This window comes from Candoia aspera, chromosome 6 (assembly GCF_035149785.1).
Source record: "Candoia aspera isolate rCanAsp1 chromosome 6, rCanAsp1.hap2, whole genome shotgun sequence".
Taxonomy (NCBI): domain Eukaryota; kingdom Metazoa; phylum Chordata; class Lepidosauria; order Squamata; family Boidae; genus Candoia; species Candoia aspera.
In genome coordinates, this window is record NC_086158.1 from 5,318,812 (window position 1) to 5,332,406 (window position 13,595).

At 43.1% G+C, this 13,595-nt stretch overlaps 2 protein-coding genes across 3 annotated transcripts in view; one reads left to right on the forward strand and one right to left on the reverse strand.

Moving 5' to 3' along the window:
* The window catches only part of ABCC5 (ATP binding cassette subfamily C member 5), a 528,771-nt gene that overhangs the window by 218,813 nt on the left and 296,363 nt on the right, over nt 1–13,595 (reverse strand). The window lies entirely within an intron of this gene.
* The window catches only part of AP2M1 (adaptor related protein complex 2 subunit mu 1), a 45,957-nt gene that overhangs the window by 30,929 nt on the left and 1,433 nt on the right, over nt 1–13,595 (forward strand). For both annotated transcript variants that reach the window (XM_063306323.1, XM_063306324.1), the window contains exons 5-10: nt 2,420–2,555; nt 2,671–2,812; nt 5,033–5,152; nt 9,105–9,240; nt 11,251–11,348; nt 11,514–11,625. In XM_063306323.1, the coding sequence (XP_063162393.1) occupies nt 2,420–2,555; nt 2,671–2,812; nt 5,033–5,152; nt 9,105–9,240; nt 11,251–11,348; nt 11,514–11,625 (744 nt within the window). The remainder of the gene's footprint in view (nt 1–2,419; nt 2,556–2,670; nt 2,813–5,032; nt 5,153–9,104; nt 9,241–11,250; nt 11,349–11,513; nt 11,626–13,595) is intronic.

Consider the following 13,595-nt stretch of genomic DNA (forward strand, 5'->3'; position numbering starts at 1 on the left):
AGACTGGGTAACGGCAAAGAGCTGTGTTAGCAGCATAGGAATGAAGAAGTAGGACAGTGGCATGCTGCTCTTAATGAAATTCTTTGAATTTCTTACAAGTAAATATATCAGCCTAAACGTAGAGTAAGCACGAGCCTGATAATGGAACAGGTTGGCCACAAGCTCTGTGATTTTGAGGAAAGATTTGTTGCCATCTTGGCAGTTTTGAAAGCCAGTGATATTCCTGTCACATTTTTAATTCAGTTGCTCAACATCTGAAGATTTATCTTCTTAAAAAATGAAAACCAGAAACTGTGGTGGATTCCTTTTTTGCTGAACTAACACAATAGAAACATTGATTAAAGGATTTAAAAATTGTATACCAAGAAAAACAGTGAGCTTTCTATGAGATGGGGAAAGATTGGATTCCTTGGCCATCTGCCCAGCTGTTTGTAATAACAGGAAATGGACTCTTGCAACAATATCTTCTTGTCTTGTATCAAACAGGGTAGAAGGATTGCCAGAAAACTGAGCCGGCTGTTTGCTTCCTTTAGAATCTTCCTCACAGGCTGTGAAAGAAACCTATTGCTTGCCTGCAGAGAACAAGCAGAGATTCTGTGGATTTTCAGGCATCAGTTGTGAGTTGGGCTCTTAGAGAGAAGCTGTTAAGAAGGATATTTTTGCCATTCAGAACAGCTGTGTGGCAGCTGCAGTAGATGTGGTAGATGTAGAACTAGTATGGCAGGCAACTACAGTAGATGATTGCTTAGTGCTAGACTAGGATGGATGAACCTAGTTCACATCTTTCAGTAGGTGACCTCAGGTAGGATTGAGAGAGAGGACTCTCTTAGAGGATGATTACAAGGGAACTGTACTCTGTCAAGTTCCATGCAGGAAATCTGGGGTGGATGGATACTTCCATATGTAATGTTAGTCAGATTAAATCCTGCCTCATGAAAGACAGGCTTAGCTTTGGTATAAGGGCTGAGGACTGAAATGCATAATGTCGGTTATATTACGCTATAAAGAAAGAACTAGACAGTCGGATCTTCTCTAACACAGAGATCAGGTTTTCTTGGGGGTTTGGCTTGATATATTGTGTGAATCCAGTCAATAGTGATGTAATCAACAAACCATAGTTCAGCAGTGGCTTGACATGAAAATCCCCTAGTCCTGCCAAGGCTGGTCTTGTTCCCCTCTGGGTGGTATTAGATCTGCCATTACTTGGATCTCATTACATCTTATATTTATTGATATTGATATTTATAGATTAATGATATTATTATGATTTTATCAAATTTTAAACTCTTTTATTGTGAACTGCCCAGAGTCCCCCATATGAGGGAGATGGGTGGTGATAAAAATATGATAAATATATAAAGTACTCCAGAAGATATGGAATTCATGTGTAGAGATTTAATGTGCATTATTTAATGGAAAACCCCAGTAACTTGAAGTTATCAAGGCAACACGATGAACAAACTGGCAGGTGATAGGTAATTTGGAAGGTACGGTCTGGCCTAGGGGAAGGATAAGAAAAATTGCCTACAAGTGCATGATGACTGATACAGTTGGTCAGTTGATCCAGTTTAGATTGATGTATGAACTCCGTGCTGTAAAGTCAGTTCACATCTGACTGGCTCCCACATCTGTTTAGGCATTTGCATAACAGATGCCTTCAGAAAAAAGTGGAAGCTTGTTTTACTTTAACATTTGCCACCTTGCCTGGATTTCTGAGATGTTGGAGTGGACTGCTAGTTTCAAGGATCCTGCCTTGCAGTAGTGTCTGTGCAGTTACTTCCTCTGTTTCTTATGTCCCCGTTTTCCTGAGGCAAGAGGAAACCCCCCTTCAAGGTTATTAACAGCGTAGAGGAGAAGTGTTGTGGTGTCTCAGTTGGTCCCAAACCTAACAGTCCTCTTCTCCTCTTTTCCTTCTACTGACCTGCTTGCCTCCTAACCCTGTGTGTGCTGTACTTGCTGCTGCTCTTCATCTGTTTTCTCACTTTCTGCATATGGTTGGACCTGCCTATAGCACCAGGTAGGAGAATCTGCTGTCCCTCCACGGTGGTAATCCAGCAGATCCCTCCAGAGGATATTTGATACCAGACCCAAATTCTGAAACGGGATTCCAACTGGGCATCTTAGAGTCATTGACCTTTGGGCACATGAGTAATTTATTTTTCTCTGGGTAGAAGAGCAACCAAGGAGAAAAAGGTAGAGGTTCTTCTTACAATGCAACGGTACCTCCAACCTGATAATATTTAAACGATGTTCCCAATTCAAGCTATTCCCGATTGATTCCATAGCAATTGGGAGGGAAGGGAGGCGGCTTTTTTTGGTAATAAGACTATTTCAAATTCCAGGGCATTTGGAACCCTGAAATCTGAACCCTGTGTGACTGATCTCACCAAAGCACATCTCCCTTTTTCTCTTCCTTCAGACTAAGGAAGAGCAGTCTCAGATTACAAGCCAGGTAACTGGTCAGATTGGTTGGAGGCGTGAAGGGATCAAATACCGTCGCAACGAACTCTTCCTGGATGTTCTAGAGAGTGTGAACTTGCTGATGTCACCACAAGGTAAGTCAGTCACGTGCACTTTCCCCAGTCAGAAAGAAAATCAGGCCAGCCATTCTCCACCCCTCTTCCAGTGCCACTCTTCTGCTCTGCAGTGCTTGTCTTTCCTTTCTTCCAGGCCAGGTGTTGAGCGCCCATGTCTCAGGAAGAGTGGTCATGAAAAGCTACCTAAGTGGAATGCCAGAATGCAAGTTTGGCATGAATGACAAGATTGTAATCGAGAAACAAGGCAAGGGGACTGCAGACGAAACAGGGAAAAGGTAAGTGTGATGGACAGGGAGAATATAGATTTCAAGTGGTGTGTTGGTCTAAGCGATGTCTGTATGCTCTTCCCTTCTCATCTGGAAAGATGCCATAGCTTTCTTAAGATTATTTTTGTTGCTTTGCTCCCTTGTAAAAGCAGGAGCTGAATGAGTGGGCTATGTCAACTTCTGTTGTGGTTTAAAGGCAGAAGGTCTCCAAGAAAACTTAAATTCTGGTTCTACTCAATTCTCCATGAATTAGCTCATGCACTCATCCCATTATCTTAATCTATATTTTCAGAGAAATTGTGAGGTTGGAAAATGAGAGAGCCGGCAAATCTCTTACCTGCTATTAAACTGGGTTAGGTCATCTTATTCCAGAATGGCTGTCTGTGGAGCTGTAGGAACCAAGGGAGAAGGGCACTGTACCCAGTATCATTCTGCATTCCATTCCATAAGCCAGCCCTAATTAGTATATAATAGTCTGTAAATTTCCTGCTTTAAAGGAGATTGTCAGGGTTGGTATGCACAGAGGTCCTCCATACTTCCTCTTAACGACTTTTGATACTGAATTCTCTTTTTCTTTTGTGTTCTGCTGACTCCAGTGAAACAGGAAGGTAGATAACCTGCTTACTGCTGTGTGCACGTATTCCTCACCCCTTGCCCTTTTTGCTTTGTGTGATTTGTGCATGTACCACCATCTTTAGACACTTCCACACAGGTCACACCTGTGATTGAAGGCTCAGCTACCATGTGCTTGTTCATAGGAACAAAGCTGACTCAGGTGTTGCTGTCTCATCAGTTGCCATAGGAACTTGCCTGAGTGACTTGGGCAAAATTTTCCAAGGCTTTAAGTAGGGATAGTCTTTCTTAACTGAGCCAGGAGTTGGCTTCTTGGATTAACTGAGAAACAACATAGCATGGGAAGCTCTGCCTACCTTCGTGTTACAAAAGCAAGACAGGAAACCCCCTAGAATAGTGTAACTGGAGGGCTTGAGACTTGTAGTGCCCAGTTTGGGTGATGGCAATAGCAGAGCCAATGCCCTTGAGGTGTGAGAGAGGTTCTTCAGAATTCCATGCTGAGAACTAAGATGCTTTAGCCATTAACGGTAAAATCACCAATGGAGTCAAAACAGTGTGGTAGCTGCTGATTTTTGCTAAGTTTATTTTCAAGGCCTGTAAATAACACCATTTTATATGGCAGTTCATTCAATAGTCAGAGCAGCGATCTTAACTGTTAATCTAGGAGGAGTAACAGAAATGCTCCTTGGAGGATGCAAAAGCAAGTTGTTAAGTTGAACCTTTCCATTTATATTTTTGAGAAAACTATTCAGACAGCATCCTCTGAACCAAATCTGAGCTGCATCCTCTGAAATCTGAGCTGTGTGTGTGAAGCAAGTTGCATCTGATGCCCATTCTGTGTCTTGAGCATTCACTCTCTGTCCTGAAGTGCAGCTCCTTCTCAATATGCTGGCACACTGTCCTTGAATGACTCTGCTGGCTAAGTCATTCCCTTGCTACCACCCAGCAGTTGCTTTTTTTGAAAGATTTGCAGTGAGATTTTGTTGGTGTTGGAAGATCTCTGAAGAGATGCAAAGGATCCCTCTGTTTTCAGCAGAGAGGTTTTTAGTAACCTGCTAGAAAAATAATGCCCCCTCAGAACGGAAATCTTACGCCACTCAAGCCCTTGATGAAGCTAGAAGACAAAGCCCCATCTTGGCTTACATTTGAATGTTGTGCTAAGCCATAACATGGCTTACCTGGTTTTGGGTCAGTCTCATGTATAATTGTTATGCTTTGTAAGCTGTGATTTATAGCTTAGTGCAGGTGAAATCAGCCATTGTGGCTTATTTCAGTTAAAACAGTTATGGCCTAATGCAACATTTATACCCAGCCAAAAACTGTCACTCCCATTCGAAGTATGCTTTAAAGAGAGGTATGCTTGGACAAGTCTGATGGGGCTGCCGTCCCCCAAGTGAATAGGTGTGGGTAGAGCATCAGTCCAGGCCAGAGAAGCTGTTGCCTGAACTTCCTGGTGATCAGGCAATTTCAGTGGCTTTGTGGCTCCCAGAAATGCCCATTTTTTACATGTGCTCCTTATCTTGGCTACTTCTGTGACTTAGCCTCTGATGAGAATGTGCTCCCTCTAGAGTTTGCAATGAGGAGCCTGGATGCTGCTGCTGTACACTTCTGCAAATGCAACATGCTGATTTTGATCCTTCTGCTTCTGTGTCGTAGTGGGAAGCAGTCAATTGCCATTGATGACTGCACTTTTCACCAATGTGTGAGACTCAGCAAGTTTGACTCAGAGAGGAGTATCAGCTTCATACCCCCAGATGGAGAGTTTGAGCTCATGAGGTGAGGTTGCTGGGAAGAACTTTCTGTATCAGTTGCTCTGGTGTGTGATATGAGTCTAGTCAGTTATTTACTGAATTTCGCCTGTCTCCTTGTAAAAGAAGTACCAAGACATCTGTCAGTAAGAATGAAACACAATCAGCTGGAAGTCCTCCTAACACAGGGGTGCCCAACTTGAAACTCTAGGACTGCACATGCCCCTGAGCCTGTTATTTTTGTTTTATTTTAATTTCATATTTTTTATTTTACCGTCTTCAGAGCCCTTACTGACTTTGATTGCCCTGCAGCACGATTTCCTGTCTTACTGAGGTGGAAAACAAGCAACAACTATAGCCAAGCTACTAAATTGATTTTAAATATTGTAAAGCACAAATTCCCATTTAAAGGAGAAAAAGTCCAGCCTGTGGTTCGTTTTGCATCATCACCTTTCCAGTATGGATCTTGCAGTCCCCCAAAATGTCAGGTGTGGACCCCAATCCACTTTTCCTTCAACGCATTGAGAAAAGAAACATTGTTCACCCAGCTGAGCAGCCAAAGGCCTGTCTCAGTAGAAAAATTTGTTCTCTGCTGGAAGAATAACAGAGGGAGTCAGGCTGATCTTTAGCACTGGATTCAAAAGCCTGGGAATAACTTCTAGGAGAACTGTCATAATTGTGTGCCCCCAAAATGCCTTTCTAATATGAGCTAGATATTCCCAGTCAAATTTGAAATGTGCCTAGTAATCAGGCCAGTGAAACTGTTTTATCAAGAAGCCTTATCTGTGGTTATCCAGGTTTAGGGGTAATTTAAGGAGTAAACTCACCCTTAGTATACCTGGGTCTTCAAGGAATATAGTGCAACGGAGTGCTGTGTGATGACTGGAACGCTCACGCACTCATTCAATTACGATGCATAAGCTTTGCTTAGAAATCTATTTTAATGGCGCAAAGCGTCCAGTGCAGGGGAAAAGTTGCGAATGAAATTTCCCGCGCATTTCTACAATTTAAAATCTCAGTGAGTTCAAATTCCCTCCCACTGCCCCCTTAGATATGCACCCCTCCTTCTCGTGCCAGCAGTTGTCTGTAACGGTTTTCTGTGGATGGCCTTGGTGCTGGGAGGTGGCAGTCTAAACGGGATGATTCACACTCCAGGCATGTTCCCCCTCCCTGCTGGTCGACTCGCAAGCTGACACGAGTTGCACCAAAATGGATGCTAGCACGATACAATGTTCTGGGGAGATTTGATCGAGGAGCCTGACGTGCTGTCAGTAATAGAGGGCAAACAAATTGAAGTATAATGCTGAAAAAAGGTGTGATAAAATCATTGGGACTATGATACTACTGCTGCACTGTGATGGAGAATGAAGTATCAGCATGGTGAGAAATTATTGAATGCAGTGAGACGCAGGGAGGTTTGTTAACAAGAATTTTGCCATTGCTTTTTTAGCTTGAAGAATGTTGCCACTTCTTACTAGGAGGGATTCACCATTACTCTGCCTAGCCAGAAATGCATTCTACCAAAATAATTCTCAAAGAAACCTGCCCAAATCTTGAAGCCTTCCAAGCTCAAAAATATCTGTTCTGCCGGGGGACGTAGAGACAGTGGCACATTTTCCTCGTATTGTTACTTTGGCAATAGTTACCCATGTCAGGTCATTTGTATAGCAGAAGATAAAGAAATTGTGGGTAGATATCTCCTAGAAGTGATCTTAAAAGCTATTTAAAATACCGTATTTTTCCATGTCTTGGATAAGCAAGTTTTGGGAAAGTTTTCATAATTCTGAACATAAACTGCCAGTTTAAATAAACACTAAATAGAGGTCAAGAATTCTGCTACCAAGCATACTAACTATAGAAACCTATCTATGAAATTCTGTTAAGGACTCAAGCAATGAATATTGCAAACTTTGATCAAAACAAAGAATACAATATCTTACACAGCTAGTATGGAATGTAGAATTTTAACTATAGACATGCCTGCAAATCCCAAATGTGCACATACAAGTCAAAAGTTGTAGTTGTTTTATTCTATTTTTATTTTATGATTTTATGATTTATATGGCTGTCCATCTCACAGTGGTGACTCTGGGCTGTGCACATGGTTAAAACACAAAAAACATGGCATATAAGCTCCAGCATCTGAGGATGAAACAGCAGCCAGATTCATAGAGGAGCATATCAACAGCAGCCGAGCTTCCTTAACTTCCTGACATAACCGCTGGGCAGCAGCCAGATCTTCAGTGCCTTGTGAAAGGCTAACGGGTGGGGGCCATCTGGATCTCTGGAGGAGTTGCTGTTCCATAGGGCAGACACTGCTACCGATAGAGCGCAACTCTCAGGTCCAACAAATTGGTATTGTTCGATAGGGACTCAGAGCGTGCCCTGTTGGCAAGATCTGGTGGGGCAAGTAGAGGCAGTGGGAGAAAGGCGGCCTTGCAGGTAGCCTGGCTGTATAACCAGCAGCTTGAATCTCACCCAGCAGCTTAGCCTGGGTCTTGACCCACTCTCAACCTGGGAGCCAGTCCAGTCTGAGAAGCAGCAAGCTGCCCATACTGCTGCGTTCTGCGCCTGCAGCTTCCGAATGCCCTTCAGGGGCCTCCCCACGTGCAGTGTGTCACAGTAATCCAATGGGAGGTGACTAAGGCGTGAGTCACCATAAGCAAGCCCTCCCAGTCCAGCGGTGGGCACAATTGGTGCACAAGATGGACCTGTACAAAGGCCCCCTGGCCATGGCTGCCACCTGCTCCATGGGCAGGAGCCATGAATCCCGGAGGACCCCCAGATTGCACCCCTACTCTGATGGGAAGTGCACCCCCATGCAGAGCTGATGTAATGGCTGTGAGAATAGCCTTGAGGGAGAGGAGGAAGAGCTGCAGCCAAGGCAACGGTCAGATAAGAGAGATCTCAGCCCAGGGCAGGAATGGAATTTGAGAAAATGTCTCAGATTTGACCCTCCTTAGTTTTCTTTAGGATAAAGGCAGGGAGGGGGAGGCACATTCAGAGCTGCAAGATTCTCTTACTCTAACTCTACAATAAAAGTAGGTCTAGTACTCGTGGCTTTGGTGTTTGAGTCTGATCTACCCCGCAGGGCTGACAGCTAAAGATGGAAAATCTCTAGGGCCCTGGGGGCCTTAAAAGTCACGGCCACTTAGTTTCGCCAGGGTTGAGCCAAAGCCTGTTCTCCCCATCCATACTCTCACGGCCCCCAGGCCCTGGGAAAGGATCTTGAGGGCATTGCTTGGTCAGCCCAGGGTGGAGATACACAAGTTGGCATCATCAGCCTTTTGATGATAGTACCCCCTGTGCCAGTGGCTGACCTCACGCAGCAGCTTCATGTAGATGTTAAATGGGAGCAGGGAGCCCCACAAAGTAGGGGCCTTGGGCTCAACCTCTTTCCCCCATCAGCACCAACTGGAGCTGGCCCTGGAGATAGGAGGAAAACCACCCTCATACAGTGCCTTTCACTTCCAAAGAAGGATACCCCAGTCAGTGGTGTTGAAAGCCCCTGCGCAGCAAAGGAGGGCCAGGATGGATGCACTGCCCCCACCCTGAACCTGCCAGAGCTTCTCGACAAGCGCAGTCAATGCCATCTCAGTACTGTAATCAAGCCTGAATCCTGACCAAAAAGGGTCCAGATAACCTGCTTGTCCCAGAAGCTGTAAGCTGACCACCACCTCAGAAATCTTTCCCGAAAAGGAAAGGTTGGAGACTGGATGAAAGGTGTCCTGGTCCATTGGGTCCAGCAGTGGTCTTTTAAAGAGTTATGTGAAGGTTTACAGAATAAGCATTTTTTTTTTCAGTTTAGCTAAGAGCTTAAAGAAGTTGTTGAAAAATAGGGCTGAAATAATTCATGAGACTAAAGATTAAAGTATCAGCATGCTTCAGGTAAGTTTTCAGTTATGAGGATTTGCCAGTTGTGCGGGCAATGACAGATTTATCTCTTCCGTTCTGTAAATGTTGTCATTCTCTTTCCCCAGGTACCGAACCACTAAGGACATTATTTTGCCGTTCCGCGTTATCCCCCTGGTGCGTGAGGTGGGCCGCACCAAGCTGGAGGTGAAGGTGGTGATCAAGTCTAACTTTAAGCCTTCCCTCTTGGCTCAGAAGATAGAGGTAAGCGCCTGACTGCATTCAGGGCACAGCAGTGAATTGCCAGCTTTCTCAGTACTGCAACTCTGAAAAAGGGTACAGAGCTTCCGTTCTCCAGGCTGTGAAAGTTTCACCCTAACCTTTTGCTTGTAGCAACTAAGGCCAGCTCAGTCATTTTCCTGGGATTAGAACCACCTTTATTACTGTTAAAAAAATTAGTAGCACTTGCAGACAGGGCAAAAATCAATGACACTTTGTTTTAAATTCCGTAATTGGGAGAAGCCCTTTCTTTTTACCTTGCTGCACCTTCATTGCCTTCACAGCATTTTGATAAAAGGTTTTTACACATTTTGTTTACACAGGTGAGCTTAAAACTATAATGTTGGAAATATGGGCAGGTTGTAAATCTCAACAATACTGGAAAAATGATGCGCTGTCCTAACAGTCAGGAAACCACGCTGAGACAAGGAATAGGTCTCTAGTGTTTATTACTGCTACATAAGACAGAAAATCCTAACAAACTGAAGAAGCGTGGGAAAAACCAGACAGATAAACCCCAAAAGCTAAGGCGGGTCTGATCTGTGTCTCTTTGAATGGCTGCTCAACTCCTCAGTACTACGCATGCGTTTTCCCCCCTGGATAGGGGCCCCCTCCTGCTCGCCATCAGCGCTCATGACATGCACTATGCAATGGAACAAATTCTGAAAGTTGTAATCCTATTGCAGCCTGATAAATTTTTTTACTAAATTTCACTAAACTATATATCCTTTCAAAATAGACTGTTTTGGCGTCGTATATGTTAATCGTGGCAAGAATTTTATATGACTTTATTTTAAAAGACCTTCAGTTCCCTCTCCAGAAGAATGGCTGACTAAATTGTGAGAGTATGCTTTGATGCCTAGAATAACCTTGTATTTAAAAAGTAAATCTGATGTAGAATTTAATTATAATTGGAAACTATTCTTGGACTAAAATCTTATACCGAGAACCATGCCATATCTAAAATTTGGGCTTTAAGAGTTTAGTTTGTAACTTGACGTATAATTTGTAGAATTGGTTTAATGCGTTATTTACTAGCTATAGTCTTTTCTAATTACTTGAACTGGGTGAACCAAGCATTCTTGGTCAGGGACATGTGGATTTTTATTAGAAAATAGATATGAAATACTTACAATATTACAAACTTCTAATGATAGAGCACATTTGTTTTATGATATTTCAGATTTGTTACTTTTCCACCTAGATTTCTCTACGTGTACCAGATTTTCCTATCTGTACCATCTTTTTAAAAACTTCCTTTCAAATATATATAACACTAAAATGATGAAAAAAAATCAATAGGACAAAAGGACAGGAAATCATAGGAACAACAACTGGGGGAACATTGAGTTTCAGTGGTAATAGTGATTAAGAGCAGTGCTAGGCACAATGATTTGGAGTACTTGTTGAGTTATAGGCACTTAATAAACGCCTTGAGAAGCGCACATAGGAAGGATTCAAGCAAAGGATGCTTGTAGCCAGGTAAAGTTCAGTCTTAGTTGAGCTCCATCTGAGAAACTTGATCTCTTCAGGAAAGATCCAGTAATGCTGAGGATGCCTTGTGAAAGCAGGGAGTGAAGTCCACTTCTGCAAGTAAAACGAGGGAAAAGGAGAAAAGGCCTTTCTTGAAGCTATAGGAGCTTAAAATAAAATGTAACATACTGTAACAGAGTAAAAGACATAGAAACATAAAAATTTCCATAATATTATTTTAAGTCAATGCAACAGGTCTCATAAATAAGGCTAATAGTGCCCTCCATATACTGAGCTTTCGATAACCAAATTGTGCTGTGATTCTTAAGGAATTCTTCCAACTCACTTCCTTCTCTTTATAGTGCAATCCTGCCAAAATGATTTTTTGCTCTTCCTTGGATGTGTATTTTTGCTTTTAAAACTGCCGTTTAGCTTCTATTCCTTTACTACCACCCCCAAAAAACCCCTCACTATCTTTTTGACCCAGGCAGCCAAATGAGATTCAAATAATATATCTTCCAGGTGCGAATTCCAACTCCACTTAATACTAGTGGCGTACAAGTCATCTGCATGAAAGGGAAGGCAAAATACAAGGCCAGTGAGAATGCCATTGTCTGGAAGTAAGTGGCATGTTTTCTGAATTGGGCAGCTGGAGCTCTGCACAAATGCTGGGTGGTAGTTGGTCCTGGGAGAGGTTGTGCTTACCTCTAGGCTGAACCAGGTAGAGCATGCTTAGAATACTTGAGCACATCTTAAGAGAACAATTCCCTATTTCAATTTTGTAGAATTAAACGGATGGCTGGAATGAAAGAGTCCCAGATCAGCGCAGAGATAGAACTACTTCCAACGAACGACAAGAAGAAATGGGCTCGGCCACCCATCTCTATGAACTTTGAGGTAGGCAGCACAAGTTCTTCCTAAGGGGCTGCCTGGAAGGGGAGGTTGCTACAGCTTAGGTCAGTGTTTTTCAAACTTGGCAACTTAAAGATCTGTGGACTTCAACTCCCAGAATTCCCCAGCGAGCCATGCATCTTTAAGTTGCCAAGTTTGAAAAACTCTGATTTAGGTAATCCCAATAGCTAGAAAGGGAAAGGTAAGTTTGCAGCGTTATTGGAGTATTAATGGGGCAAAGAGCAGAACTGCTTATGCTGATACAGTTATGCATCTTTAAGTAGAAGAATAACAGCATGACAGGGAAGAATTTTCATTTGTCATTCAGTGTATTGGAGACCTCTGTGCACTCAGTACTTCCCTCCAAGCTGAAGTGGAGCCTTCTTGAGGTGCAGTCATTCAGCCAATTGTGAGCCTATCATGCATCTATCTATCATGAACAACATATAGTCCATATTTTACCATTTTATTAAGGAGAATTTCATGACAGACTTTGTTGAGGGCTTTGGTAAGGTTCCGTACTCAGTGACACCACCCTTCCCATTATCTGTTAAGCTAGTTACTCTGTCAAAGGAGGAGATGTTTAGCTTGGCACAGCTTGTTTGTGACAGATCCATGCTGGTTCCCGTTAAATTGTAGCATGCTTATCCAGGTGCTCACGGACAAGCTGTTCAAAATCTGTTTGAGGGCCTTATCCCACATAAATAGCCTGGATCATCCTCTTCCCTCGTTTTGAAGATTGGGTAATTTCAAAGATTATGAGAGCAATTCTGTGATCAACTCGGCAAGTTCCTTCAGTAACCCAGATGTAATCCACCTGGCTCTGGATACTTGGATTTTTTAAAAATGACTAACTTCTTTCTCATCCTCTCTGTCCTTAGTTGCAACTCTTTGGGCATCATGCTGGGGTTCCATATCTCTCTTCTAAAGAAGACAGACTCAAACTAGGAGTTAGAAGTTCTGCCCTCTTACACTCACCTGCTACCAATTCACCACTTCCTTCTCACAACAGCTCCACTCCCTCTTTAGTTTTCCTTTTGTTTCTGATACACCCAAAGAACCATTTTTGGTGTGTTGGTTTTGGGTAACTCTTACAAGTCTAAGTTCACTCTGAGCTACAGTTTCTGTAGGTTGCTTTATATACTTACTTGGTTATGGTACCATCCTTCTGTGTCAGGATTACATCAAAGATAGTAGACCCCACTCGTTCTTTCTTAACATCTTCTGAGAATTAAAGTTGTCAGCAAGAGAAGAGGGCAAGAATTTGTTGACCTCTGACACTCAGCTGCAAATGTCAGCATATTTGGACAGCCTGCCCCCCATCACCGTCACCCACCTCTTCGAAAGATTGGTCATCTGGTGACGAAAGGCCTCATTTGTATCTTCTGCCTGCTCAGGTGGTCTGTAATAAATTCCGACAGTGAAATCGCTTTTGATTCTCTCTTTATGCTTACCCAAATACTTTCAACAGGATTTTTGAATTATTATTTTTGCAAATATATTGTTTCTTTACATAGAGGGCAACACCGCCAGTCTTTCAGTTGGGTCTGTTCTATTTGAATATGTTGTAGCTGTCCAGTGCTGCATGCCGATCACCAGTATTGTCCTAGCAGGGTTCAGTGATAATTACCATATTTTTAGGCTCTCTGCTTCTCCCTGTTCATTTTTGTTACTCTCTGTGTTGGTGTTGAAACATCTGAGGGTTTGAGCAGCACCATCTACTGGCCTCTCTGTTGTACCAAGGCACCTGCCGAACATTTCCATCCCAGGCTTTGTTAGATGTATCCTGTCTCTTCCCTGGAGACCTCAGTGAAGGTAGAAGAGGCTACTGTCAGAGAATCCGGACTTCCTTGGCAACGTCGCCTCTTTAGCCAGTTGTTGGTTTCCAGGATCGTGTTTTCTCTCCTTGCACCGTGACCCTCAAATGAAAGGATTGATGAAAACATACTTGGGGTAATGACAGAAGATCACAGGAT